At 54.0% G+C, this 26,974-nt stretch overlaps 2 protein-coding genes across 2 annotated transcripts in view; one reads left to right on the top strand and one right to left on the bottom strand.

Moving 5' to 3' along the window:
- The window catches only part of ccser2a (coiled-coil serine-rich protein 2a), a 40,830-nt gene extending 24,855 nt beyond the window's left edge, over positions 1–15,975 (bottom strand). The window contains exons 1-4 of the mRNA XM_066692881.1: positions 15,753–15,975; positions 15,042–15,532; positions 708–2,293; positions 389–600 (exon numbers count right to left, since the gene is read on the bottom strand). Coding sequence (XP_066548978.1) covers positions 389–600; positions 708–2,253 — 1,758 coding nt within the window. The 5' untranslated portion in view covers positions 2,254–2,293; positions 15,042–15,532; positions 15,753–15,975. The remainder of the gene's footprint in view (positions 1–388; positions 601–707; positions 2,294–15,041; positions 15,533–15,752) is intronic.
- Positions 15,259–23,333, top strand: sparcl2 (SPARC-like 2). Its single transcript, XM_066693183.1, has 12 exons — positions 15,259–15,347; positions 15,439–15,576; positions 19,558–19,645; positions 19,931–19,995; positions 20,442–20,464; positions 20,549–20,638; positions 21,082–21,193; positions 21,306–21,424; positions 21,555–21,706; positions 21,849–21,961; positions 22,367–22,461; positions 22,580–23,333. Exons 1-12 carry the CDS (start codon positions 15,259–15,261, stop codon positions 22,630–22,632), a joined length of 1,137 nt encoding a protein of 378 aa, XP_066549280.1. The 3' UTR covers positions 22,633–23,333.
- The last annotated feature ends 3,641 nt before the right edge of the window (positions 23,334–26,974 follow it).

Raw genomic sequence — 26,974 nt, 5'->3', positions numbered from 1 at the left:
GGACACAAATGGAAATTGGGCTTCAAGGCATTCAAGACAGAAAACAGGAGACACTTCTTCACACAGAGAGGCGTCACAATCTGAACAAACTCCCCAGCGATGTGGCTGAAGAGAATTTGGGAACTGGATAGGATCCTTGGATCATTTAGTTATTAATGGACACCAAACGAGCAGGATGGGGCGAATGGCCTCCTCTCGATTGGACACTCTTATTTTCTCATTTCAGGCTTATTTCAGGTATCAACACAGGCCGAGTAAGAACACAGGCACCTCAGTGACATCATCAACAAGCGCCAGAAAAAGTGTTACGAGAAAACCTGCCACCATGTTTAATACTGAAGTCACTCTACACTGTCTTGTTTAGTTTGTGCGTTTGTTTGAGACTCACCATGCTGTTGATCTCAGAGTCATCGTAGCTGCCGCAGGGGTGGGTGGCGGTGCCCAGCGGCTCCCCCATGCCCTCCTCGTCCCACATGTAGGTTCCTCCCGAGCTGTCGGAGGGCGAGAGCTCCAGCGATGAGCCCACGGGGAAGTCCACATCTGGGGACAGGGCCAGGGCTGCACGGGGGACGTGCGAGACCCCGAAATCATCTTCACTGCCTGCGGGGGAAGAGAGACACCTGTGAGGACTGCAGTCTGCGGAGTACACGGCTACCTTTCCATTCTTTCTCTCACTCTGTCACTCTCTCACGCACTCAGACCCTCACCTGGCAGCCCCACCTCCACCCAGTCCATGCCGTCGGCCAGGAAGCTGCTCAGGTGCGTCTGCGTGGGCGGGCCATCCTGCCGGATGCCGGGGGCGTTGTTGGCGACGGCTTCGGAGGGCAACGATTGGAGGAGGCCGGCAACCGCCCCCCCTGGGCCGTTAAGGAGCAGCAGCGCCCCCCCGCCACCATCGCCCAGGTTGTCGAAGTCGTCCAGGTACTCCTCGCTGGTGTCGTTGCGCTCCAGGGACGAGGCAGACGACAGGGACATGTCCTCCAGGCCGTCCCCCAGGTAGCGCAGGTTGGAGTCCAACTCCCTCAGAGCCAGGGGGCCGCCCACCTGCTCCACCGGCTCTTCCCGCTCCTCCGCTGTCCTCGGCCCCGGTCCCCCGACCAAGAGGGGCTGGGCCTCCAGTGCGGAGGAGAGGAGAGGGGGAGGCTGCTGCTCTGGGGGGGCACCGCCAACCCCCAAGTCTCTGCCGTTCTCGTTCACAGCCCCCTCACCCTCTTCCCTCCCGGCGAGCAGGGGCCGCGGAGACTTGACCAGCGAGGGCCGCGTCCGCTTGTAGCTCAGCGCCGAGGGCCTCGCCAGCACAGCGCTCGGCAGCAACGGCTTCTTCAGGGTGCCAAGGGGAGCCGCCGACACGACCCCACCACCGGGCCTCAACAGGGAGCCCGTCCCGACCTGGGCCCCCCCCGCCGGTCTGGGACCCCTGACGCCCAGGGCGGGGGCGGACTTGGCGGGCAGGACCTTGCCACGCTGCTGGGGGTGGGCAGGCACCTTGGCGAGCTCGGCAGCCTTGTTGAAGGAGTAGGAGCGCGTCATGGCCAGGCCAGGCGGTGAAGGCAGCTGCGTGCCGTGGGAGAAGCTCTGGGAGCGAACGATGCTCTCCAGGGACCCGGAACGCAGGCTGTCGCTGGACTGGGTCAGGCTCTCCCGTGAGCTGCTGCGCGCCGAGCCCGAGTTGGCCCTGGGTCTATGCAGGCCCGACCCACTGCGCCCTGACCCGCCGCCCAGCCCGTTAAGGCCCATCTTGCCGCTGTAGAAGTTCTGCCCAGATAGGGGCCGGCGGGGGGGCGCCCCACTGCCCCGCGAAGGGCCCCGGGCGCTGACGGACGTCTGGGGGACGGACCTCGGAGTGGCAGCGGTGGTGGCGGAGGCGGCTGCCACAGGAGCCGGCGCCTTCCGCATCCTGCTGGTGGGGGCGGAGGGCTTCTTGATCTCTCGCACCGAGGGTAACGTCCGCCCGCTGCCCCCGTCCTCTGCCGTCTCTGCGGGGTCCGTCGCTGCGGCCCCCTCCTCGGGGCTGGACAGGCAACCGGGGGGCGCGCTGCCCTGCTTCCACTTCAGAGAGAAGGAGGGCATGCGCACGATGCCGTTCTGGTGGCTCACCGGACACCCCTTCCCCTCAGGGGCGCCGCCGGGCAGCACGGAGCCAGAGCCAGAGCCAGAGCCATTGGGTAGCAGTCCGCTGGAGCCTGGGGCGCGGGCCCCGAATTTGGGCAGCCTGGAAACCATGGTGGGCTTGTTCAGTGGCTTCTCTTCCATGAGCTGCCAGCAGGGTCATCCGTCAGGACAGAGGGACGCTCTGCAGGGGGCGAGAGAGAGGGAAGTGTAGAGGGAGAGAGGGTGGGAAGAGAGGGGGAAGGAGAGCTTATGTTACAGATGAAGGCTTCTTGGACGTCCTACAGGTACTGGACATCATTTAAAAAGGGGGAAAAATATGTATCTGCCGGGGACAGATACTGCAGCATGAGAGAAATGGGCCTGCATGCCAGGGGGGTGTTTGTCCTTTTAAAACTGCCCTGAGCGGAGATCCACGACAGAGAGACCAGAAGCGTGTGCGGAGTGGCAGCCACACATTTCTATGCACACTGAGCTGAGGGTCTGTGTGGACAGGAGAGCACCGAGACCTTTGTCGTGATCTTTAATTGTCTATTTCTTCAGCGATTGGCTCTTCACAAGGAGCCCATGCGTGATTGGCTGCGTGCTCGGTCACATGATCTGAAGAATGCGGCAAGAAAAAACGTAAAAGGTCTGGAAGCAAATGTTTTCTCAGCTCTCTCTCTCTCTCTCTAACTCTATATGGCCGAGGACACTGTGTGCCACCAAGTGCCTAGATTCAGGTGTGTCTGTCTGTCTGTCTGTCTGTACAGTGTAGCTACCTGTTGGGAGACATCTCAAATACAAGGTCAAATGCACACACAGGCACATCATTTTTCGTAGGAAATCCCGTTTTAAAAACATTGCATTTCACAATCCAATCAGATCATAAAGTTTGCCATCGTGAACTGGTTACCTGAGGAGCAGTAGCCACACACCAGGATCTGCGCCTGTGACCCTAATCTGCACGCTGCTGACCTCTGACCCCAGAGCAGTTGCCCAGGCTGTCGGCAGTTGTGTGGCCCCAATCAGCACATAATGCACATAAAACTCTGGGGGTCTTTAGACCATGTTAACAGCACGGGAGCTTTGCCTTTCATTGTTAAAAGTCTCTATAAATAAAACCATCCCCCTGACTTCACTGTTGTTTGACACCCAGCCTGACTCTGGCAAAGGCAGAAGAAAAAATAGATACAATCAACTCAAATAAAGTATCCCTTAACACTGTATAGTTACCTGTGCAGTGTGTGTGCGAGTTACGAGCACAGACTGAACTCTACGAGATCCCAAGGGAGGATTCCAGGAACATCACAGTTTCGTCCTGCTGGGCCACAGCTCAGCCTGCTACCCCTCCCACATCAACACACCTGGTTTCACAGCCCTGACATCTCAGTGTGTGTGAATATGATGGCACCGCTAGGCGTGGTGTGTGTGTGTGTGTGTGTGAGACGGCACTAGGTGTGGTGTGTGTGTGTGTGTGTGTGTGTGTGTGTGTGTGTGTGTGTGTGTGTGTGTGTGTGTGCGTGAGACGGCACCGCTAGGCGTGGTGTGTGTGTGAGGCAGCACCGCTAGGCGTGGTGCCGGGCTTGTCTGGACTCGGCTGCTGCAGGTCCCAGGCTGTGACTCACACTACAGCGCGCTCCCAAACAGACCTCTCCCTTCTCCCTCTTCAGTCTGTACTGACCCGCCAGCTCTGAGAAACTCATACATTCGGTCTCAGAGCTCTCCTGTCTTTTTCGAGAAAGGACTACACATGATTCTCCACAGAAACGATAACACAGATGACCCCACGATTCACAGATCACAGACGCAAACATATCAGAACCTGGACTTCCAGCAAATCTCACGATAGAAACATACCACCGGGTGGCTACTTTTCAATTATTATTAAATTAAACCCAGTAGACAGTGGCTCCAGACAATAAACGAAACCACAACAGGGTTCAGGTGCGTCATTTGCAAAACAAAATGAAAACAAAGCAGCTTTTATTTAAGTGAGCTTCCCACCGATCAATCGATGCCCTTATCCAGGGCAACTCGCAACAAACACACAAATAAAAAAGCAAAGTGCAGCCAGGGCATCGGGCTTTGGGCAGAGTGTCTCCGGTCCTTCTTACACAAGTGAGCATCTATTCAACTTTCAGGGCCTGAGCTTAAAAAAAGGAAGCGAGGAAAAAGTAGAAAGAAAGAAAATCCCTACAGGACCCATTCGGGCCTCCCTTTACAAACAGAGTAAAGCGCAGCGCCACAATGAGCTGCTTGAACACTGAGCGCCTGTACTGATGGCCCAGCAACCCAGAGCTGCCCGCGCCCCCCCGACCCCTCTCAGCCTCTCTCAGGGTCTCCCGACTGCACTGCCAATTTGATCATTTAATCTTACTGCCTCCCCTTTCACCAGCGCATGGACCTCTCTGTGCTATGCGTGAAGCATGTGTGGGTCGGGGCTCCACAATCATGGTGTGGGCCATGTTTCCTCGTTCCCCATCCTCGGCCAGGGGGCTCTTTTGTCATTCAGATGTGTTGCAGAGGAACAGAGTATGATTAGGCAGGCCTGAGGTTGCTCTGACACACACACACTGACACACGCGTTACTGGCACAGAACACAGCAAGGCACAGCCGCACCGAGCAAAGTCTGCCAGCTCCACAGATATCTACCCCATTAATAAATACTGCCTGAAGTCCAGGGCAAAGGGCAGCGCACTGCGCAGTGTGTGAAACTGTATCGGCTGTGGGTGACGGCCCGGGGCGGATCAATACCACGCTGGCACTGTCTCATGTGGCCACACACACACACATATGTAGACCTAACCCTGACAATGCCCTGCCCCCCCCACTAGCCGTCCATGGGGCAGAAAGGAAGCAGCCCACATACAACAAACACACACACAAGATGAGGCTCTGAGGGCAGCCGTGGGTGATTCTTTTGGCTTTTACAGGCCTCACCTTGTTACACCGCCAAGCTTGGGGCAGCCAGGGCAAAGCGTTGTGAGTGAGGCAGATGGAATAAAGGGCGCGCACTACAGACACCGCACACAGCACAGTCCTCTGACCCACATAGTGCCCATACTGACCCAGTTCAGCTCCCCTGTCAGTGCCCGGTGCCAACGGCAGAGCACAAGGTCGGGCCCGCCATCGAGGTCAGGACACCTCACTCAGCAATGACTGCTTCGGTGCTTCTGTCCTCTGCGCTCTCCAGCTGCAGCCCTGCCACCTTGCAACGCAGCCTCCCTGCCATTCACAGCACGTCCCGATATCAAACACAACCACCCGACTTCAACGGAGAGAGATCAGGTCAACTGGAAGACATTTCCTTTCCTTTAGCAGCCCATAAGTAAGAGGCCATCACAGAGAATACAGGAGATGTTTTTATTTTGTTCTTATAAACAGTCCACCGCCTACCTTAAGTAAAAAGAAGCTACAAGCAACAAAACCTAGCCGCCATGCCGTGACGCATCTCCTGTTGCTCACAGTACACAGGGATCGTATTGCTGCCTGTGTGTCCAATTCCTGAAATCCGCCTCCTGTTATAAACAATACAGACACAGAGACCTCGTCTGGCGCGGACTTTAAAGGCTATTTATTTCTTCTTCCTGTTCTTATTAATTAATGTTGTTTGAATTTGTTTGACAGGGGGCGTGGAGCCCTATTTGCACCCCAGACACTTCCAGCCCACGGATTCGGGGATGAGGCCTCGGTCACCCCGTGCGGCTCCATCAACCCCGGGGCCCCTGCCGACCGCGCCCCGCACCCCGAGCTGCGGCTTTGAACTCGGGAGTCATAACGGAGCCACTGATGGGGGTCAGGCGGCGGCGCTGAGCCTCGTGATGCCAACAGGCCGATCTCTGATAGGAACAGAGGAGAGGATTTGTTTGAGTTTATTCTTCACTTCTATCTACATCTAAGAATTCACAAACAGGCCCAGCTCTCCGAGGTCACCCAGAAAAGGCCCCTGGCATCAACGACACATGAAACAAACCACAGAGGTGCGTGTGCACACACACGTACATAGACACATGCAGACACACACACAGACTTACCACTGGTCTGCAAATCTGAAGCCAAGGCCCCTCCCCCTACAGAGACGCTCCCCGCAGGGCCCGTCACATTAACACGAGCCTGAACATGGCACAGCTCCAAGCACAAAAAGGGAGAATACACAAACACCTTCCTTGGCATAGATGGTGTGTGTGTGTGTGTGTGTGTGTGTGTGTGTGTGTGTGTGTGTGTGCGTGTGTGTGTGTGTGTGTGTGTGTGTGTGTGTGTGTGTGCGTGTGTGTGTGTGTGTGTGTGTGCCTAGGCTGCAAAGAGGGAGAGCATTGCTGCGTGGCAGGGGGCCAGGTTTTATCACTCTGTGGTAATTCTCTAATGAAGCCCACTGCAGTGAATTGGCATGGTAAACAGGATGGTTTGTTCAGGTCCCTTTCATGTATCCCCCGCAGGGACACCGTGTGACCCGGACACAGAAGCCTCCCCGGCCACCTCGGAGTGCAGAGGCATGACAGTGGAAAGAATCCAGCGAGAAAATTGATCTGAGCGGAGAAGAGGCCAGCACACACAAGGCACACGCACAGAGAGGTTGTTTGTTTCTTTAAAAATTAGCGGTTGATAGGCCGGAAAAACCTAATGCAGATAACGGGAAGAAGAAATAATTATGTTTTTTTTTTTATAAAGCAGTAGAAAGGAAGAGGAAAGAGTGAAAGAGGATGAAGTGAGAGAGAGAGAGAGAAAAAGGAGAAGCCAGATGCTGGACCTGCAGCAGCCGGCTGTGTGGAGACGCAGGGACAGACCATAGCGCCAGCTTCACCGCCATTAAAAAGACTTGACAGTCGCCATTGATTTAATGGACACTGAGACCACAAGCACACGCACACTGCGCGGCCCTGCACACCACCACACTCTGGCATTGCATGAGAAGCACAAGACCGGGGGTCCCACATAAAGACCACTAGACGAGAGTGATGGCATGAGTGGCCCTGGCAGGGTTCATCTCTCGCTCTCTCTGAAGAGAGACGAGGGCCGGAGAAGTGTGTGAGTGAGAGAGAGTGAGGAGTCCTGAGCACCCATCTTAGAGATGTTGCTGCTGAGGCTGCGAACACAATCAGCTGTTCAGGTGTGCAGACGTGTCGCCAGGTTCCTCTCTGCCGGCGCTCACACCCAGTACTGCGGCCAAGCTGCGGCTTCCCTGCTTCACAGACAGGTTTCAAACATTACAGCTGACCTGAGACAGACACCAAGCCGCAGAGACACGCGCCTCCGACTCCTCTCCCTTTGAGGAGAGCTGAGCCTGTGGGGGGAGCAGCAGGGCCAGCCGCGAGGAGACGAGGAAGAGCTCTAATGGCCAGCGGACGGGAAGGCCTAACTGGGTTAGCAGGCACTCAGTGTAATGGGGCCCTGGGCCCGGCTCCTCCAGTTACAGTAATGAACCAGCAGCCGCTTCCGGCAGCCTCGGCTCAGGGGGGGCTGCGTCTCGCCATCATAAAGCACCAGCGATCGATACTGCAGGAGCACCAGCAAGGCAGGCACAAACTGCCATTCAGAGACAGAGAGGGAGGGGGGGTGAGGGAGGAGAGAGAGAGAGAGAAGGATAGAGGCATGAGACTGAGAAGTATAGAAAGAGAGGGAGGTAAAAGGAGGGAGTGAGAGCAAAGGAGAGGGAGAAGGAGAGAGAGAGAGGGAGAAGGAGGATAGAAAGAGCGAGAAGCAGAGAAAGACAGAAAGAGGGAGGGAGAGTCAGGAATTGAAAGTGCAGATCTGGCAGAAAGACGTTTGAAGGAGCTCCTCGGTCCAGGGCAGCATCGCTGTGTTCGAAGGCATCAGCTGATTAACAAGCTGTGCAGCAGAACTCAGCACCTCCCTCTCTCTCACTCTCCCCAGGGTCGAGAGGAACGGGGATTGCTCTGCTGTCATCACCCATGGTGGACAGACCCACGCAAGCGCCCAGCGCACCCCCCACGGCACCCCAGTCAATTCAGAGACACACGTCCCTCGCCAGCTGTTTCTGAACAATATCAAACGCAGTTTCAGGAAGGAGACCCGGGAGGATAATCTGAGAATCGCTCCGCGTCGGGGACAGCGACACAGAACACCTCTTTTCTGCGGGGCTGCGTGCGTCACACACACAAAGGCCGTCATCTTTCAGCACTTCCTTTATCAAAATAAATATAGAGATGCTGTAGGATTCACAGAGCTGAATGTCAATATTGAAAACTCTGCTCATAGCCAGTGCTGCAGAAACCGGCTCAGGGCAGTTCTTGTACCGCGGGCCGCTGCGTCCCAGTGACGTCAACGCCTGGGCTTGGGAGAGCACTCAAACCCACTGACTTTTTGGGGTCCCACTGTGCCGCCCGCTTTAAAAAGCCACTTAATATGGCACAGACTAGAAAACATCACAATAAACACTGTCGATCTGCCAAAGAATCAAACACAAAATTGAGCCTCTCTCACGGGGCCAAGACGCTGCCTTAGGAGGCTGAGGTGGAGGATGCATCGCACCGAGGTTTCCAGGAGGGCACAGACACTTGGAGACTTTTGTCAGGGATTTTGGGCTTTTGAAATGTCTTCTCCCCCCCATGGCCGATGACCCTGAGAGTGCGTCGTGGAGCCAGGTCAGAGGGGAACCCTGGGGGGCCGGAAGGGTGCAGGACAGTGTGGGGTCCGCTGTGGGCAGGGCTGCAGCTCTCAATGAGGCTCTGTCTGCTCGCACAGCCGACAGAGCTTTGTTCCGGCCAAACAATGTGCTTTTTCTCCGGCTGCCACTCCCTGCATTCGGCCATAGAGCAGCTTACGTTTCTCTAACGTTACTAAGAGCAGCTACTCTCACGCAGCGCCCAAGGCTTGCATGTTCTCTGCAGACGATCAGATCATCGTGTTTCGGTTTCTTTTGTAATCGTGTAATCGTGAATCAGAGGAGCACTCTGATTCACACACTAATACCAGGCCGAACAGACAGAAACAATAACAATGCAAAACGCACCAGTGAAACTAGCTCGGCCACACTGAATAACTGCCTTGCTTTCTACTGCACCGCACAACACGATGTGTAGTAATGTATCGTTGCATCAATCGCCACAGGCTGGGTGTGGAGCCAGATTCACTCGTATTGCACCACCCATCGACCCAGATAAAGGCATGAAGATACAAATATGTAAACAATTCTTTCAAACTCATTGGGGGGGGGGGGGAAACAACTTAAAAGTGGTTTATGATCTCCAGGCATGACACACACAGCCATGTGACACAAACACAATCACGCTCGCAAACACCTATGTACACATACACACACACACCAGATGTACAGAGCACAATGCAATGCAATCTATCCAGACAGGTGTGTGGGAGGTGCAGGGGCGCGTTGCCCGGGGGGGTGCAGAGTGCTTAATAGGTTTGTCTGCTACACCTGCCCTGATGAACTCAGACACCCGGGACACACCTGCAGTGGGGGGTGGTGACCCTGAACACAGAGCCCTGCGCTGCCCAGAAACACCTGGGCCTGTGGGACCCAGCGGAGCCCACTGCACCCACACTACCCCGCACTTCAATCAACCGCCGTTTCATTCAGAGCGCACCTTTAACAGTTAACCACAGCCCCACCCCTTCCCTGGAGAGCACAGAAGCCCAGCCCTGGGACAGAAACAACAAAAAACAAACACACACACTGTGCACAACAGACATCACAGCGAGACCCGAGGGGCTCTGGACTTCTCCCGTCGCGGTCATCCTCCCGGAGGCGAGCCAGCGTGGCAAGCTACAGTCCTGCCCCCATGCCCACTGCCACCCTCCTGGCAGCTGGCAGCATGGTCACAGCTCAATGGACAATTAAACAACAAGGCTGATTTAATAATCAAGCAAGTCAGATAATGCCTGAGGGCAAACCCTAAGCAAACAGCTGTAGCCCATTTCAGCCACGACACTGAGCCCCTGCCTGTACACACTGCACTGGAGACAGAGAGAGAGAGAGAGAGAGAGAGAGAGAGAGAGAGAGAGAGAGAGAGAGAGAGAGAGAGAGAGAGAGAGAGAGAGGGTCAGGGAGGCCCTGGCAAATGGGGTGAAGCAGAGGTCAGGGTTGGCAGGGGTCACCAGTCATTACCCACAGGATAGTGCAGCCCACTCCCACACTGGAACGGCACGGGGGCCCTCCGGACCTCACACGGGCCGGGACCCGCTGCTGCAGCCCAGTGGCCTTCTGAGCAGCGGGGATCCATGTGCGAATTCACAGTCAGCCCCCCCTGCCAGTGATGATAACACGCGTTCTGTGTCTTGCACAAGCCTCACTGTTTGATAAAACCTCTAGTCTCCATGGTTCAACATAAGGGACCACCCAACTGCCCGACCCAGGTGACAGGTTCTTTTTCGGGCAGCTTCTTCGTCAGATTACACGCCCAACGGAAACGGACATGCGACCTTCATCGTGTTAATTTCCAATTACCATATTTGGCAGAAATATTCTGCAGAACTCTCCAAGTTTCCATTAACACACCTCCCCGGTCCACAATCCGTCAGCCGGTCTCACCCAATGAGATCCTGAGGGCTGGAGCCCCCTCCCTTGTGATGCTGCTCCAAAACAGCGCACCGCTCGGGCCCAGCGTGAGCCGGGCATCTGAACTGAACCGAAGAGGCCCGAGCAAGATGTCCCATGCATTGCTTTGATGTTTGATGCTCTGTTGCGATGTTCTTGCCTTGTTTTGTGTACATTTGCATAGCGAGCCGGGGGCTGCGTTTCTGCTCCGTTGGTGCGATTTGCACAGAGAGCCGGCGGCTGGTGAAGCCCGACAAAGACCGCAGCCTGAGCTCACTGTGACACTTTTTAACAACGACACGAGCCACAGCGGTTAATAAGCAAATCCAGGTCTTTAACGAGTGATGAACGACAGCCTATGTTATAAACACTATTTGCTTTGCCCTTAATACGCAGTGGGATGTAACCTGTGTGCAGCTCTGAACAAGATGTGACCTGACACCAGAAGCCCAGCAGTGTCGTCCCGTGACAATAACCTCCTGGCCTCCAAATGCAACAGGTTAACAGGGCAAAGCAACAGGTAACAACAGGTTAATAACAGCAGGGTAACAGGTGGTCTCCTCCAGCGCTGGTGCTCTCACTTTCCCGGACGAGAGACGATCGATAAAGTTAAATCAATAAAGTTTATAAACACACGTGAATAAGGCTTTTATAGGCAGTTACTCTTCACTGGCTGATTCACACAGACTGCGTATAGTACGGTGCCAGTGCACTTTCTCCCTGTGCTGGGGGGTTGGGCTGTGGTTGTCTCTCAGCCCTAGTGCTCTCAAGTAATATTGCTCAAAATAGCAGGCGGGCCACACCCTGGCCTCAGACACACACAGCCCGAGGGCACGGACACTGCACTGGTAATTACCTCCGATAGCAAGGAGCTGGAGAGCGGCTGGCAGGGGGGGCAGCCGAGGGAGGGAAGTTATAGGGGAACATACTGGTTTCATTGTTTGTCGGTTTTCAATCTCTGTGGCTGTCGTGTGAAGGGCGCTATGCTAAATAAAAATTGATTGATTGGTAAACAGCACAACACAAACATGCACACACGCAGTAAACCACAGCTACACACACGTCCCCCTGCGTCCAGATCGCACCGGCCCAAGCTCTGCCCCACCGCTGGGCAGGAACGCACACCCGACTCCGAGCCCGGCTGGAAAGGGATCAGCGGCCCTGGCCAACAGGAACAGCGCACATTATCCAAGGCTAATTATTAATCCTGTTAACGAGTGCAGTGAGACTGCTAATCACATACATCCCAGCCCTAATTAAAGCAATGCAGGAGCTTCTCGGGCTCAGTGCAGCTCGACACCGCCGTCTGACCGTACACACGTCCCCCAGCCACGGCTACGCAGCTCCGGGCCGCCGGCGCTCACCGAGGCACGGTCACACACACAATTGCGGAGGCCGGGTGGGTACAGTCGAGATGCTGCATTATTCAAAACATTGCCACATGATCTTTTAATCTTTTAAAGGAAGAACAGCAAATAAAAGAAATAAAAGAAAACCAACAAATCAACAAAGTCCAAGATCCCCATAAAGGGGTGCATTGCTGCCTGCCGTTGTGCGACAGCTGTGTTGGTTGCATGTCAAGTCTGCTTCCGTAACACGGGAGGACAGTGTGTAATGGGAGTGCAACAGGGGCCTGAGGCGGTCCCTCTCCAGCAGGGGGGTGGGCTTCACAATGACATCCAAGAGCTTTTCTCTCTCTCTCTCATTGTTATCTTCCACCGGAGAGAGAGACGGCGCTGCACCCTACCGGTGAAGATCCTGCTTCCAGACGCTACAGATCCACTTTCCTTCAGCCTCTTTGAGGTCAGACTCATAAATATAGGATGAGGCCGCGGGGGGGCGAGGCGGAGAGTGCCAGATCTGGTTGCCGGCACAGACAACGCCAGGCAGAATCACAGACGAGCACGGCAGCAGAAATCGGGGTCAGGATGTGGGTAGGGGCGGGGAGAGGCTCTTAACACGGTCTGCAGGCACCAAAGAGGAGAGAGAGGCGAATGTAAGGCAGCCCTGGCTCAGCCAATACCCATCTGGCTCCACACAGTGCAGCAGCGCAGGGTCTCCCCTGTAACTCCACACAGATGTACGCTGCTGTCCAAGGCGGGGGGGTACCCCTCTGCTCCCTCCTCTGGGAGAACTGGGTTGGGGGGGGAGGGGGGGAATTTGGCATGCTGTTCTGTGTGGGTCCGGGGCAGCAGGCCGGAGCCACGGGCCGTCACTCAGTAGAACAATGTGCGCCCAGTTTCACTCCTCTGGGCTCTCTTCCTTTCTCTGCCTCTGTTGTCGCGTTTGACATTCGTGTCTCTCGGAACAGCACAGCCTGACACGGCATGCCTGGCTAGAGCATGAATACAGAGCACGTACCCCCCCCCCCCTACACACACACACACACACACACAGCTGCTCACATTTTAATGCCCTCCCACTTCCTGTGTAAGCATTATCACTGAAAGGAAGAGTAGTGAACAGTCTCTCTCTCTCTAGTGATTTATGGAGCCACAAAACTTGGCGCAGCCTGAAAACCCCTTCCTAAGACCCCCTGCCCCCTCCAGGGCCTCTGCGTGTCCTCCTGCTGCCATCGGGCCTGCTGTCACCCTGTCCCAGCTTGCCTGCATCCATCTGTCTCTCTAAAAGCTAAATCAATCTATAAGGAGATCCACTGCCAGGTGTGCAAAGACACGGCCCTGCTTGTGTTCAAACAGAGACGGGACCCTGCTGTCCAGAGGCAGGGCGGTGCGTCTGCTCTGCAGCGTGCAGGGGCAGGACTGGACGAGCACGAATCACGAATCAGCAGTTAAAAACAAAACAAAAACCGTGGAAACTACAGGACTGCAGAGGTCAATTGGCACCATCTCTCCCAGCGCTGAATAAAGTGTGCACAAGGCGGTGTCAGAGTCGAGTCCCACTACCGAACAAACTGGCGCCCCGAGAGTAAACAGAGGGGGATAACAACGCCGAGTCACTAGACAGGAGCAGGGACTGAGTCGAGGTAGAGGAGGCGGTGCTGGTAGTATAGCTCCTGACGCTGTTCGCGCTGACCGGGCGGCACAGATTGATCCGTTTTCGTCCGAGTGCAGAAACAGCCCGTCTCCGTATCTCACATTTCCTCGTGCTCCTGGGAAGAGGGGACTAGGGCCTGTGTGTCTGTGTGTGTTATAAGTCATTCCCACCGTAAGAACTGTTCATATAGATATTGGAAAGGAGTCAGAGAGAGAAAGAGAAAGCAAAGGGAAAGGAGAGAGCGTGTGTTTGTGGTGGGGGGGTAAAGAATGGAGGGATAGAGATCCAGAGGGATGGAGAGCGAGAGAGAGAGGTGGAAACGGAAGTCGCTAGAAGCTGGTCTGTTCAGCCTGGGAGTGAGTTCCCGGTGCAGGGCACAGAGGGGCGATAGCGGAGAGCCGAGCGGAGCAACGAGTTCCTCAGAGCCTCGGGATTACAGAGCCAGACTGAGAGGACCACTGTGAGCACAAGGGTCGGCCTACTACGTGTCTGCGGATCTACACAGCTAACAGACCTGTGCACTGCTCAATACACACACATGTATATATACACACACACACACACACACACACACACACACACAATGTATGAGAGAGATTTAGGAAGGTAAAAGGTTAAGGGTTTCCCATTGCAGCCTTGGATGTTTAAGGACTGGGCTCCTGAGAGCTCCCACTCACAGCTCTACTGAAAATATGATAAAAGCCACAGTAAATCAACTGAATGAGCATTACGGGCCCCCGGGGGGGTCAGGCAGCAAAACAAGACAAAGCCGAGTTGGACCAAGAACGATCATTCGTGTGCAGCCCCTGCTAATGTAAACGTGAATCAGCAGACCAGCGAGCCACTGTGATGAATATTCCCACACAAACACAGGCCGGGCCGAGTGATGAAGCACAAAGGACACCGTCACAACCCGGGCCCGACCCCCGCTGGGGCTACATCACCACACGCGGGCTGCCCGTTTACACATCGCTTGTACAGCAGAAACACAGCTGCGCGGACAGCTTAGGGAGACGGAGGGGCAGCACTGTGCAGAGCCAGGCCTGCTGGACTCACTGACACCAGAATATTCAGAATACATGGGACACAACCCCAAGCATGTAACAGAGCAGACCCCAACACAGCAGGATTGCACTTGGTTCTGTCGGTACAGGGCTTGGTGCGTCAGGGGCGTTAGTGCACAGCAGATTAGTTACTGCTTTTTAAAGTACTTGAGATGGGAGGAGCAGGAGGGCAAAGCTAAAACACATACTAATAAAGGAGTATTTTAAAAAGAAAGGGACGGAACCGAGCCATGCAGAGGTCAGGGTTTGGGGGATGGCCTACAGACAGGAGCAGGGGTGTAAAGTAGCAGTACCAGCCCGGGACCACAGGCAGTCCAGAGACACGGAGAGGGGCAAGAGACAGTGTCAGATGCTCTAATCCGTGAGGCGAGCTTACCTTACAGAACCGGGATCCGCATGGGCTCGATTCAGTCCAGGATACAGAGACAGCAGCCTGCGGGTCCAAGCCCAGTGCGCCCCGGTGCCAAGCTGGGCCCGGGTCTCTCGGAGGGGAATGAATGAGTTATCCAGCTATGCTGTGGGACCAGTCGGGGCACAATACCAGTAGCAGCAGGGTGGGGGGGACCATCACAGGACTGACGTTAGCCGGAGGGATGGCACCAGTGTGCCCACAGACAGGAGAGGGCCAGGCTGAGGCGCTCCAGCAGCACAGCACAGATCACAGGCAGCTCCGGGGTCAGATGTGCGGATGTCCAGGAGTGGGAGATGCTGCACCGGGATTTGAGTGCGATTGTGTGCCGTGTCTGGCGTGCCTGCTGCCCTGGCGTCCACAGGGTCACAGGGTCACAGGGTGCCAGGGTGCCAGGGTGCCGTGCCCCCCCTGGATCAGATGCGGGATCCACGCCGCGACCCTCGTGTCTTCAGCAGCTGGAGGAGGAGGAGAAAAGGAAGAAGAAGAAGAAGAAAGCAGAGTCAGTTCACATGGCTGCGCGGCTGTGAGATGATGGCAGTGTTATTGTGAAGCAGCAGCAGCAGCAGCAGCAGCAGCACCCCCCCTCTCTCCCTCTCTCTCTCTCTCTCTCTCTCTCTCTCTCTCTCTCTCTCTCTCTCTCTCTCACCCCATCGGCAGGGCGGAGCGCAGAGTCACCTGGATGGTTCGGGAGCAGCTGCCCCTCTCTCTCTCTCTCTCTCTCTCTCTCTCTCTCTCTCTCTCTCTCTCTCTCTCCAGGCTCCACAGCGCGGCCGGGCCTTCTCCGTGCGCGTTTCCTGTGGATGAGGCGCCTCTGTGCGGGTCTCTGCGCTCCTTCCTGCCCTGCTCGTACCGCTGTGCGCCGCGTCTCTCCGCCGGTATCTCCCTTCCTCCTCCTCCTCTCTCTCTCTCTCTCTCTCTCTCTCTCTCTCTCTCTCTCTCGGCCACAGCTGACACTGACGTCACCCGTGATCACATGCGCCGCCGCGCTACCGCTGACGTGCGCGCCTACGCTCTGGGGACCGGGTGCGCGCACGTCGCATAGGTGTATCCTCGGTGCAATGGACGGGACGGGACGGTTTGGTTCTGAAGAGCCAGAACATTTTAAAGGGAGTCCCCACCATTTGAAATGTACAAAGACGTCGAGGAGAAGCTTGTCAATCCTAATAACTCGTATCACACAAACAAGTTACAGGTCTAAAGAACTGAGAATGGCAGCTGTTTGATTTGATGTCCATCAGTAATTAGTCTAGAGACCTAGAGACAGGGCCATTGTGCTGCCCTGTGTTTTCACAGCAGCCCTTGTTGTAAGAGCACTGATATATATATTCTGCACTGCACTGATTCTCGGCGCTTTCCACTGCAGGGCTCTGGTACTACTGCCCCCTGCTGTACAGTAATGGAAACATGCATTACAGCAACAGGTTGTGAAACAGTCTCCAAATGCCAAATTTAACTGACACTCATCTTGTCCCACACTGGCACTACCTTATGACACGCCTTGTCCCCGAACCCACACCGTCCCCTACCACACACCCTGTCCTCTACCACCTATCCTGTCCCCTACCTCACATCCTCTCCATGACCCCAAACCCTGTCCCCTACCACACAGCCTGTCCTCTGCCACCCCAAACCCTGTCCCCTATCACTGCTGTGTACTCAACCCTACGCCCACATCCTCCTGTCCCCATCCCCATGCCAACCTATCCCTGTCCCCAGGACCCTGGGGGTTCAAGCTCCCCCTTCTGCAAGAGATTGTTTAAGGAAACTAAATTGCAAAATCATTAATTTAATCATCAATGGTTGAATAAGTTTAAATGTCACTTCTCCTCTTTCTAATCTAAGAATATCGCAGCTATAACTGCATCTTTCACCCCAGTACAACAGAGAGCTGAAGCTACAGCACACACACAGGGAGAGAGAGAGATGGAAACATGGACAGTCACACACAGCTGTGATAACACACACACACACACACTCTCTCTCTGATCCCTTTCAGCCCAGTGTCTCCCGTCTCCTGCTCTCACGCAGTGTGTTCCAGGAGAGCCACGCTGAGCTGCAGCCCATGAAAGTTTAATGGGGAGAGAAACCCGAGCCCTGCCAGTCTGCCAGCGCCCGACAGCAGCAGCCTGGCAACAGGGCGTCTGGCACCCCGGGCTCCTCCCCCCCAGCCAGAGAGAGCGTCAGTGAGAGAAAGAGAGAGAGAAGAGAAATAAAAACAGGGGAAGACATGGAGAGAGAGAGAGAGAGAGAGAGAGAGAGAGAGAGAGAGAGAGAGAGAGCAGTAAGAAGATAAAGACAGAGGGAGCCAAACAAGGAGAGAGATGCCTTTTTCCAAGTGGCCACCAGGTGTCGCTGTGTAACCATGTCAGCAGCTCAATGCAGGGCAGATGAGATGACACTTCATTTGCTTGTTTGGTCAGAAGATGTAACTGTATCATAGTAAGAAACTGACATAGTATCTTCAGATACTTTAAATTCTACTGGTAGGGAAAAAGGGCTGAGCGCACAAATGCTAGGGTATATTGTCAAAAGTGTAGAATTGAGAACAAGGGCAGTGATGTTCAGACTGTACAATGCGCTAGTTACAGCTCATCTGGATACTGTGGACAGTTCTGGGCTCCACACTTCAAGAAAGATATCGCTGCTCTAGAGGCAGTTCAGAGGAGAGCAACCAGACTTATTCCAGGTCTGAAGGGAATGTCCTACTGAGAGACTGAGGACCTGAACCTTTTCACCCTGGAACAGAGGAGACTACGTGGGGACTTGATCCAAGTCTTCAAAATCATGAAAGACATCGACCACATCAAACCAGAGGAGCTTTTCCAGATCAGCAGGGACACACGCACCCGGGGACACAAATGGAAATTGGGCTTCAAGGCATTCAAGACAGAAAACAGGAGACACTTCTTCACACAGAGAGGCGTCACAATCTGAACAAACTCCCCAGCGATGTGGCTGAAGAGACAATTTGGGAACATTCAAAAACAGACTGGATAGGATCCTTGGATCACTTAGTTATTAATGGACACCAAACGAGCACGATGGGGCGAATGGCCTCCTCTCGATTGGACACTTTATGTTCTTAAGCTACAGAAATGGTGAACAGATAAGCACACTATTATTTGTAGTGAAATCTATACATGCCTGTAACTACCCACATGCTGTCATGGCTCCTTCCAAAATCCCTCCCCAGAGTCTGCATGGCCACCATGTCGATCTCCCTGCTGTGAGATCCCCGTCAGGTGAACCCCTACCTGACCACTCAGAGGCTTGAAAGGTGAGCACAGTGTGTCTGGCTGCCCAGCTGGGAGGTATCCGTGCAGGTAGGTTACTGTGCAGGTGCCGGCCGTGGACAGGAGCCCGGCTCTGGTGAGGGCTGCTTCTCATTTGAGGAGGCTGGCTGGGCTCCATAAACGCAGTAATTTACAAGGCAGGCCGGACCACATGGACTCCATCACAGAGCCAGAGACCTGTCTGCACCACAGAGGGAGAGGAGGAACGATGGAGCACAGAGGCTTGGCTGTCCTACGCCTTTTATTTATCGAGTTCTCTTATTTTAATGTCAGCTGTTACCTGTTACCCCGTTCAGTGTTATAACCATGTGTGGGGGGGTTGAGTTTCAGGACGCAAATAAAGGAGGGGGATGTATGAGAATGCAGAAGACAGAGAGAGAGAGAGAGAGAGAGAGAGAGAGAGAGAGAGAGAGAGAGAGAGAGGGGAGGTGGGGGGCAAGGGAATGTTGGAGAAATATAAAGAAAAACAAGAGGAGAGACTGGGCTGGAAGAGGCGTGGACTGAGCAAGAGAGGGAATGAGAGAGAGAGACAGGTGGGGAAAGAGACGGAGAGCAGGGGGAGAGACCAGCAGAGAGACGGAGAGACGCAGTGAGACGGAGACAGGGAGAGAGAGCATTGCGGAGAGGAGAGAGACACCGCCTCTGTGGCTCAGGTGAGGTCTGGCTGTTATTACTCGTGGCACGGTGTGATTCTCAGGGACAGTGTGTAGACACCAGGCTCCACACAGGACAATGACATCGTCACACCCAACACTGATGCCTTGGGGACGCCAGACTCTGCACGATGCAATAGCGAGAGGAGAGGAGGAGGAGGAAGAAGAGGAAGAGATGAAGACAAATCACAAGACGCGTTTCCTTCAGAGAAAAGTGCACCCATGTGCAATGCAGATGTAGCGAATGCAGACAGAGAGGAGAGGAGGAGGTTCAAACCTGGTGTCAGGTATAGGACCGGCACAGCCTCACCAGCACAACGACAATCCTGCCACACTGCGCCAAAACACCCAGAGAGCGATGACGAGCCCCTTACACCACTGTTGAAGAGGAAGTGTCAGACAGAAGTAGGTCTGTCCCTGGGAGGTTAGCACTGTCTTGTGATAGTGCTGTTTCGTGTCAGTGCTTTGTTGTGATACTGCGGTGTTGTAATTGTGTTGTGTTGTGCTGATGCTGTTGTTGTGCTGTGTCTGCAGGGCTGTCTGGGAGTTGCAGCCTATGGGTCCCACGATGCCCCTGGTTCTTACCTTGCTGCTGCTGGCACTACACCTGGACCCTGGCACTGTGAGTAGCACACCCCTAGACACACGCACACAGCACAGCTTCAGATAACTATGTAAGATGAATGCATTCCCCCCAAAAAATATACAATATTCATAACGCTTAAAAGCTGTCAATAAAAAAGGCTAGAAGAATTAAACATTTGCTATTTCAAACAGCAGCAAAGAAATGTTAATGATTTATCGTGAGCTGTGTTTGGGGAAGGTCTCAGGGCTGCACACGAGACACGCTGCGCTGAGACAACACAATACGGTGCACTATAACACAGTGTGACACATGTGACTGCAGAGAGCGAGCAGCGCAGACTCTCAGTGCAGTTCAGGGTACAGGGGAGGCAGAGAGACCAGCGACAGGTGCGAGTGTCCAGCCCCCCACACCGACAGGGACTCGGTCACAGCTGCTGGGGGGGAACGGCCCCCCACACACAGTGTCTCCAGGGCAGACAGAGACACTGCCTCCCCCCTCAATCCCCACATCTTCATTGCAGAGAGCTCACACTCCTTCTGCACACAGTCAACAGGGCACAGGGTTTTCCAATACTAACTCATAATAATATATTAGTATTAATATTATTATTATGTTCTTCCCTGCGGTGAGTGAGCTGGTCTCTCACTCATCATATTGCTCTGAGAACCACACACACACAATCACACACTCACACACTCACTCCATGTCCAGCCTGCACAGCTGTTTCTCGTTGTGCTGGGCTCAGTCCAGGCACATGTGCTCTGGCTCTCACTACAAAGCAGCGCCTCCACCTCCCTCAGTGTCCTCCTCTCTCTGGGGCTGTGGGGCTCAGGAGCAGGAGCTTCACCGGGGAGGGTGTGTGAGAGAGTAAGAGAATGAGTGTGTGTGTGTCTGTGAGTGTGTTTGAGAGTGTGCTGTGTTGTGACGCAGGGTGTTGAGGCTGTACTGCGTTGCAGGCAGGTCGGGCTCAGCGCAGGCAGCGGCTGGCGGAGGAAACACTGCAGCCCTACGTGGGGCGAGTTGACTCGGGTGAGTGTCCCTTGTGTGCCTGTCCTCCCTGCCTGTCTACTGCTTCTCCCACTGTCTGCCTCGGTCTTATTTTTCTGCTTGACTTACTCTGCTCTTCCTCCTCCTCCTGGACACCTCCTCCTGCTATCCATCCATCTCTCCCCAGTCTAAACTAATGGGCTCTGTGTGTCTCTCTGTTCAGTCCCCATCTCTCACTGAGACTCCCTCTCCCTCTCTCTCACTCTCTCTCTCTCTCTCTCTCGCATTACTTTTGAAGCTCCCTCTCAGTCTCCCTTCCTCTCTCCCTGGCTTCCTCTCCCTATTCCCTCTTGTTGCTGATATACTGAGGTTTAAATAACATTGGCCTACTTACACACTGAACATGTGTGTAGCAGCTTACACTGACTCTGAGCTCCCCTCTCTTTCCCCTCCTTCTCTCCTTCCCTCTATCTGGCTTGGTCCAGAGGAGCTGTGCCGGATGCTGCGGTGCCACTCTCCAACTGGCTCGTGGTGTCAGGTGGTGCGGGAGAGTGGGGTCCTGGTTCCCAAGTGCGTGTGTCCGCAGCGCTGCCCACGGTGAGTGGAACCCAGGGGTCTTGTCTCCACCCATCCCTGCACTGTTGCACTCGCATGTTGTAAGTGACCTGCGGTGCCCTGGCAGTGAGAGCCGCAGTGTGTGTGTCCGCAGGCAGGGGGCACCGGTGTGCAGTGTGCTGGGAAAGTCCTATGGGAGTCCATGTCTGCTGCACAAGGAGGCGTGTCGCAAGAGACGGCGCATCGGACTGGCCCACCCCGGGCGCTGCAAGGGTACTGAGTGCCACGCGGCCGTAGGCCACCATATTACACAACACTGCATCACACTACACATAGCACTATCACTATCACATATCACTGAAGCATACAGCACAACGCAACACCGAGTCTGTGTGTCTGTCAGTCCCTCAGACACTGTGCTCGGAGGAAGAGTATGGCCAGTTCCCCTATCGCCTGCTGGACTGGTTCCTGCTCATCAGCCGTCTGAGAGAGTCCGACAGCAGTGCGGCGTCACAGAGCTGCCTGAGCCACACGCAGCGCAGAGACCTGGCTGAGGTACAGCACAGGGGTAGGGAGAAAGAGACAGGAGAGGGAGGCAATGGGGAGAGCGAGGCCAGAGGCAGGCTGGTGTTGATGTGTGTGTGGGAGCTACTTATCGTCCATGACCCCGCCTGGACCCCGTATTCCCATCTCTCAGGGGCAGTTCGGGCGACTGGATCGGAACCGGGACGGGAAGCTGAGCCGCCGGGACCTGAGGAAGCTGCACTACAAGCAGATGCCCCTGGAGCAGTGCGCCCTGCGCTTCTTCCAGTGAGAGACCAGCTGCATCCCACACACCCTGACCTAACACTGCAGTATACTGCACAAAACTGCACCACAGTACAGTATACTGAACAATACTGCACCATTCCACAATATACTGAACAATACTGCACCAAAGTACAGTATACTAAACAATACTGCACTGAAATATAGTATACACTACTGTACTACATAAAACAACATTAACTATAGTGTAATACAGTAAACTACAGTGAAAACTGTAAAGTCGAAATCTGTAACTGTGGTAGCAGCATTTGCCAAGACATTAATAATAATAATAATAATAATAATAATTTACTGTTCTGACCAGCCTGAGCCCACAGACTATGCTGTGTACAATATACTAAACTGTACTGTGTGTCTTTGGGTGTGTTTCTGTGTGTGGGGGGGCAGGTCATGTGACAGTGACAGGAACAGGAAGGTGACTCTGCAGGAGTGGACAGGCTGTCTGGTGGACCGCTCTGAGGACTGGTACCAGGACTTCATGTGTGAGTGTGTTTGTGTGTGTGTGTGTGTGTGTGTGTTTCTGCTAAACAGAGTGGTGTCTCTACTGCAAAGGGAATGACCAGGCGACCCTCTCTCTCTCTCTCTCACTCTCTCTCTCAGCTATGAAGATGGGCTCCAGTAAGGTGTGTCCAGCAGGGGACAGTAACCACTGAAGATTTTCCACTCTGACCAGGAGAGAGGACACTGAGGAGCTCAGCCCTTTGTCTCTGTCCGTCCATCCATCTGTCCCCACGTGTGTCTGTCTGCAGACCCCACAGTCTCAGTTCTCTAGCAGTACAATCTGCTCCTCAATCTCAGTCTTGGCACAGGCGTGGGGGTGGGACTGTATTAAATCTGTATCTGTCCGGCATGCGTTGTTTTATACTTACAAATAAAAATGAAACTTAGTGCAAAGCTCTGCTGTCGAGCACCTCAGTGTCAGAGTGTGTTTCAAAAATCAGTACAATGCTTTGCTGCAGTATTGACTGGTTGGCTGGCATTTCAGTAATTCACTATGGGTTTTCGACAACTTGCAGTGTGGAAGACTGCAGGTTTGAATCCTGGTCAGCCCAGATTGATCTCCCAGGGCGAGATAAAAAAAGCAACAAACTGAGCCCAATGAGGGAGCAACTCTTGCTACCAAGGGGAGAAGGAGCAAGACATTATATATTTAAAAGAAACTGGCCAGGCCACTGCAATACTTTAATATTTAATTGTAATATTTGCAGTATATTTTAATACTGTAAGAATGACAGTAACTTACTGGCAACTCTGATGCCACTCCGTTACTGTAAGCGTTACGGAAGTGTTGAACAGCACACTCCTGCACACTGAGAGAGTTGGGAAAATGCCACCGGTTGTTTGTGTTGACCTTCTTAGAGGTGTGATGAGACACGTCCCCTTCACTCCACCTGTCCACAGATAAAGGGACAATGTAGGACAATGTGTGCATTACCGAGGGCGGCAGACGACTTGCAGGGATTGTGATGGGGTCTCTGCCTGTCCCAGCTTACATACTGCTTCTGGTGCCGTATGGTTGTCGTTGCTGTTGTTGTTTCTGTTGTTGCGTTTCTCCTTTTTCTCACTGATGTTTCTCCCTACAGTCCCCTTGTGTCCCAGTGCTGCTGAAGCTGAACTGTCTGCTGTCGAGCATCAGCTTTTCTCGTGTTTCTGCTGTTATTGTTGTTTTTACAATAATCGTCATTATTACTACCACTGTTGCCCCAAAGCAGTTGCTCCATTGTGCAGCGGCTGCACGAGGACCGAGGGGTGCAGGCTGCCCGTGTCTCTCAGGGACGGCGGGGGAGCGGGGGGAGCGGGGGAGCGGGGGAGCGGAGGGGCGTCTCTGGAAGATGGGGGCTTTGAATACCAATCTGCCCCTGGGACCCGGCCTCTTTATTCCTGCAAAATGAAATGTTGGGGCCTGTTCCCCTAAGCCAGCCCCTCCACACACCCCCTCCTCTCCAGCTAATGGATTTACATTCATTTCAGCCCCCCTCCCCACCAAGTAATTCTCCTCCCTAAACACACTCTCACACACATGCACTCACACACACACTTTCTCTGGTCGCAGTACAGACCCCTTATCACATTTGCAGCCCTCTCCTGTGCTCGGAGACGGTGGGGTATTGTGCCGTGCTGGGGTCCCCCGGGGTTGCCGAGCGGATCGCACAGTGTGCCGGGGAGCAGATGGGCCATTTCTGATATGGGTTTAAAAATAAAGATTTCTCTTAACCCGTTGTCATCTGTGAGGAGCGCGAGGCGTTCTCTGCACGAGGCTCTCGGCACGGCGCCTCAGAGCGCAGACTGCGCAGATCCGACCGCCCGCGCACGCCTGGGAACTAAACGGGTAAACATGATATTTAATACATGATAATTATAAAAAGGAAGATGCATTATGAATGATACTAAATGAGCTATAAATTATAAATAAACACTTGCATTCTGCATTTCTTTCATGCCATTATTTAAAATACATTTCTTCTTTTTTTTTCCTCCCAGGATGGAGGCGTCCAGTAACTTCTCTTCAATTAATTATTGAGCGCTAACATGAGAGAAGGAGACTGAGTGATCAAAAGGAAATTATCCAGGCCAGCTCCGCTCACAGGCGGAGAAGTGGGGTAGGCTCGGCTCTCACCGCCGTGGAGACGTCGGGGGACCGGACTGCCACGTCGTCCCCCTCTCAGGTGTGTGTGAGTAATACAGAGGCTTCATACTGTTGATGAGCAACATGGCCCGATGGTGCCAGGTCCAGGCTGGGCTGGTCTGGTCTGTAGCTGGACTGGACTGTCATGGTGCTTGGTCAGGTAGGAATCTTTCTGCCGGATTCCTCAGCTTCCCACACAAAGGCAACTCCTGCAAATATAAAATAACCAAATCTGCAGGAAAAGTCGAGAGGTGAGAGTCACTCTGAGTAAGTTGTGCGTTTTTCCTCTCGGTTGTTTTGCTGTGAGATTTCGTCGCAGCTGGAATTGTTCTATGCAAGCTGCTCCATCACACTTCTGCTTGTCCGTGGAGTTGGGGTAGGGGGTGGTCAGAGACAGGGCCCTGGGGAAGGATGATATATGGCTGCTTGTCTGCAGAGCACAGCTCAGGGGACCCCCTAGCTCTACTGGCCCCGTATCGCATCTCTGTCATCAACCAGTTTGACCACGCCTGGGCTCCCTTCCCCCTGCGCTGCACACACTGGATGAACACACACACACACACACACACACATATATATATATAGATACACAGTGTCTCATATGCACACACTCACTCGCACATATCCCATTAACAATTATATAAACAAGCAAATGAAAACGCCGATAGGGAGATTCACACAAACACACTCATATACACACACACACTTTCTCTCTCTCCAGTCTCTCCAGCACCCCCCCAGGTCTCTACATCAGTGTGGTTCTGAAACAGTTAATGAAGAGAAGTTGTGCATCAACAATCTTGTCTCTCTCTCTCTCTCTCTCTCTCTTCTCACTCTCCCCCTCACACATCCCACCCCCCTGCTACATGATAACACCCCCACCCCCCTTTAGCACACGCACACTGCTCTGTGTTTGATTTGTGCATCTCACTTACCAGACAGCCCTGATCTGCACCGCGGGGGGAGTCGCGGCTGGCAGGCTGGGCTCGCAGGCTGACTGACTGTCACAGCGACCAGAGAGGCAGGCGGGCAGGCAGGGCGCAGAGTTGCTCCGAGTTTGCCAGACGCAGAGACTGGGACCTACAGCCACACCAAACCAGCCCAGACCGTTCGGGTCCGGCACAGCTGACACCTGGGCAAGTGTCGTTCTGCTCATCCCAGGACAGGGCACCCAGCGCGGGAGTTAAACCCAGCGGCTGCACGACCAGTTTTGGACAGAAGACTCTACTGTTCTATTTATTTCTTCTTCTTTTTCTTGTTCTTCTTCTTTGTCATCCGCTCCTCATCCTCCTGCTCCACCTGCCTCATCTGTCCCTGCGTGTTCCTCTCTGCGCCTGCGAGAAGGGGATTACCCCACAGGGTAAGATGGGCTTTTGTTCGAGGAGCGCTTTCTCACACTGGGCTTTACTGAAGAGCCATACAGGAGAAGTGGGTATTTCTGTAGCCTAGGCTCCCTGTCTCTCTCTCTCTCTCTCTCTCTCTCTCTCTCTCCCCATTTATCCCTCTGCCTCTACTTCTCCCGGTCTCTCCCTTTCCTTCCTTCTCACTCCCTCCCCTCTCCCTCCTTCTCTCACCTCTCTCTCTATGCACCTTCTCCCCCTCCATCTCACTTTCTCTCCCTCTCTCTGCATGCTCCCTCTTCCTTTTTATCATTCTCCTTCACAATCTCCCTCTCTCTCCCTTTCCCTCCCCCTCAACCTCTCCATCTCCATCTTCATCTCACCCTCCCTCTCTTCCTGGTGTGGGGGGTGAAACAAGTGAGTAATGACTTAGCCAGGGCCTGACAGGGGGGCTGGGAGCTGGGGGTGCAGACAGGAGAACGACCGTGGCGTCAGGAATTTGACAGTAAGGCTGGCAGCCACTGGATACCCAACAAATCCCTCAACTCCAAGACAGGGCTGTGTGTGTTGGGGGGAGTAGGTTTAAACTAGCAAGTAGATTAAAACTGTTTTTGTTCTTGTTTTCACATCACTGAATGACACGACAGAGGACAGATCTGATCCCTCCAGCCTCTCTCCCTCTCTCTCGTGTGCAGACCGAGACACCAGGGGGGGGGGGGATCAGATTCACATTTGCTGCGTTTTAAACACAATCCTGCCCCTCACTGCTTCAGCTGGAGCTGCAGAGCCCAAATCCGATCCTCAGCCCAGACTCAGAGGCGGCAGCAGCAGCAGTGAGTAGCAGCAGCAGCGAGTTGTAAAGTCAAAGGTGTGTAACTGCAGTCTGCCACATATTTAATGCTAGAAGTCTTTAGAAAAACTTGGCTTCCCCACACAGTCTCCTTAGCAGGGATGTTATCTGGAACTGCTGAAGGAAGCATTTCATAGTGTGAGAGGCACTCAGTGTTTGAAGTTCACACACACTACAGC

The sequence above is a fragment of the Amia ocellicauda genome, chromosome 20 (assembly GCF_036373705.1).
Source record: "Amia ocellicauda isolate fAmiCal2 chromosome 20, fAmiCal2.hap1, whole genome shotgun sequence".
Taxonomy (NCBI): Eukaryota; Metazoa; Chordata; class Actinopteri; order Amiiformes; family Amiidae; genus Amia; species Amia ocellicauda.
Note: the sequence above shows the minus strand (reverse complement) of the source record. Positions and strands in the feature narration are given on the sequence as shown.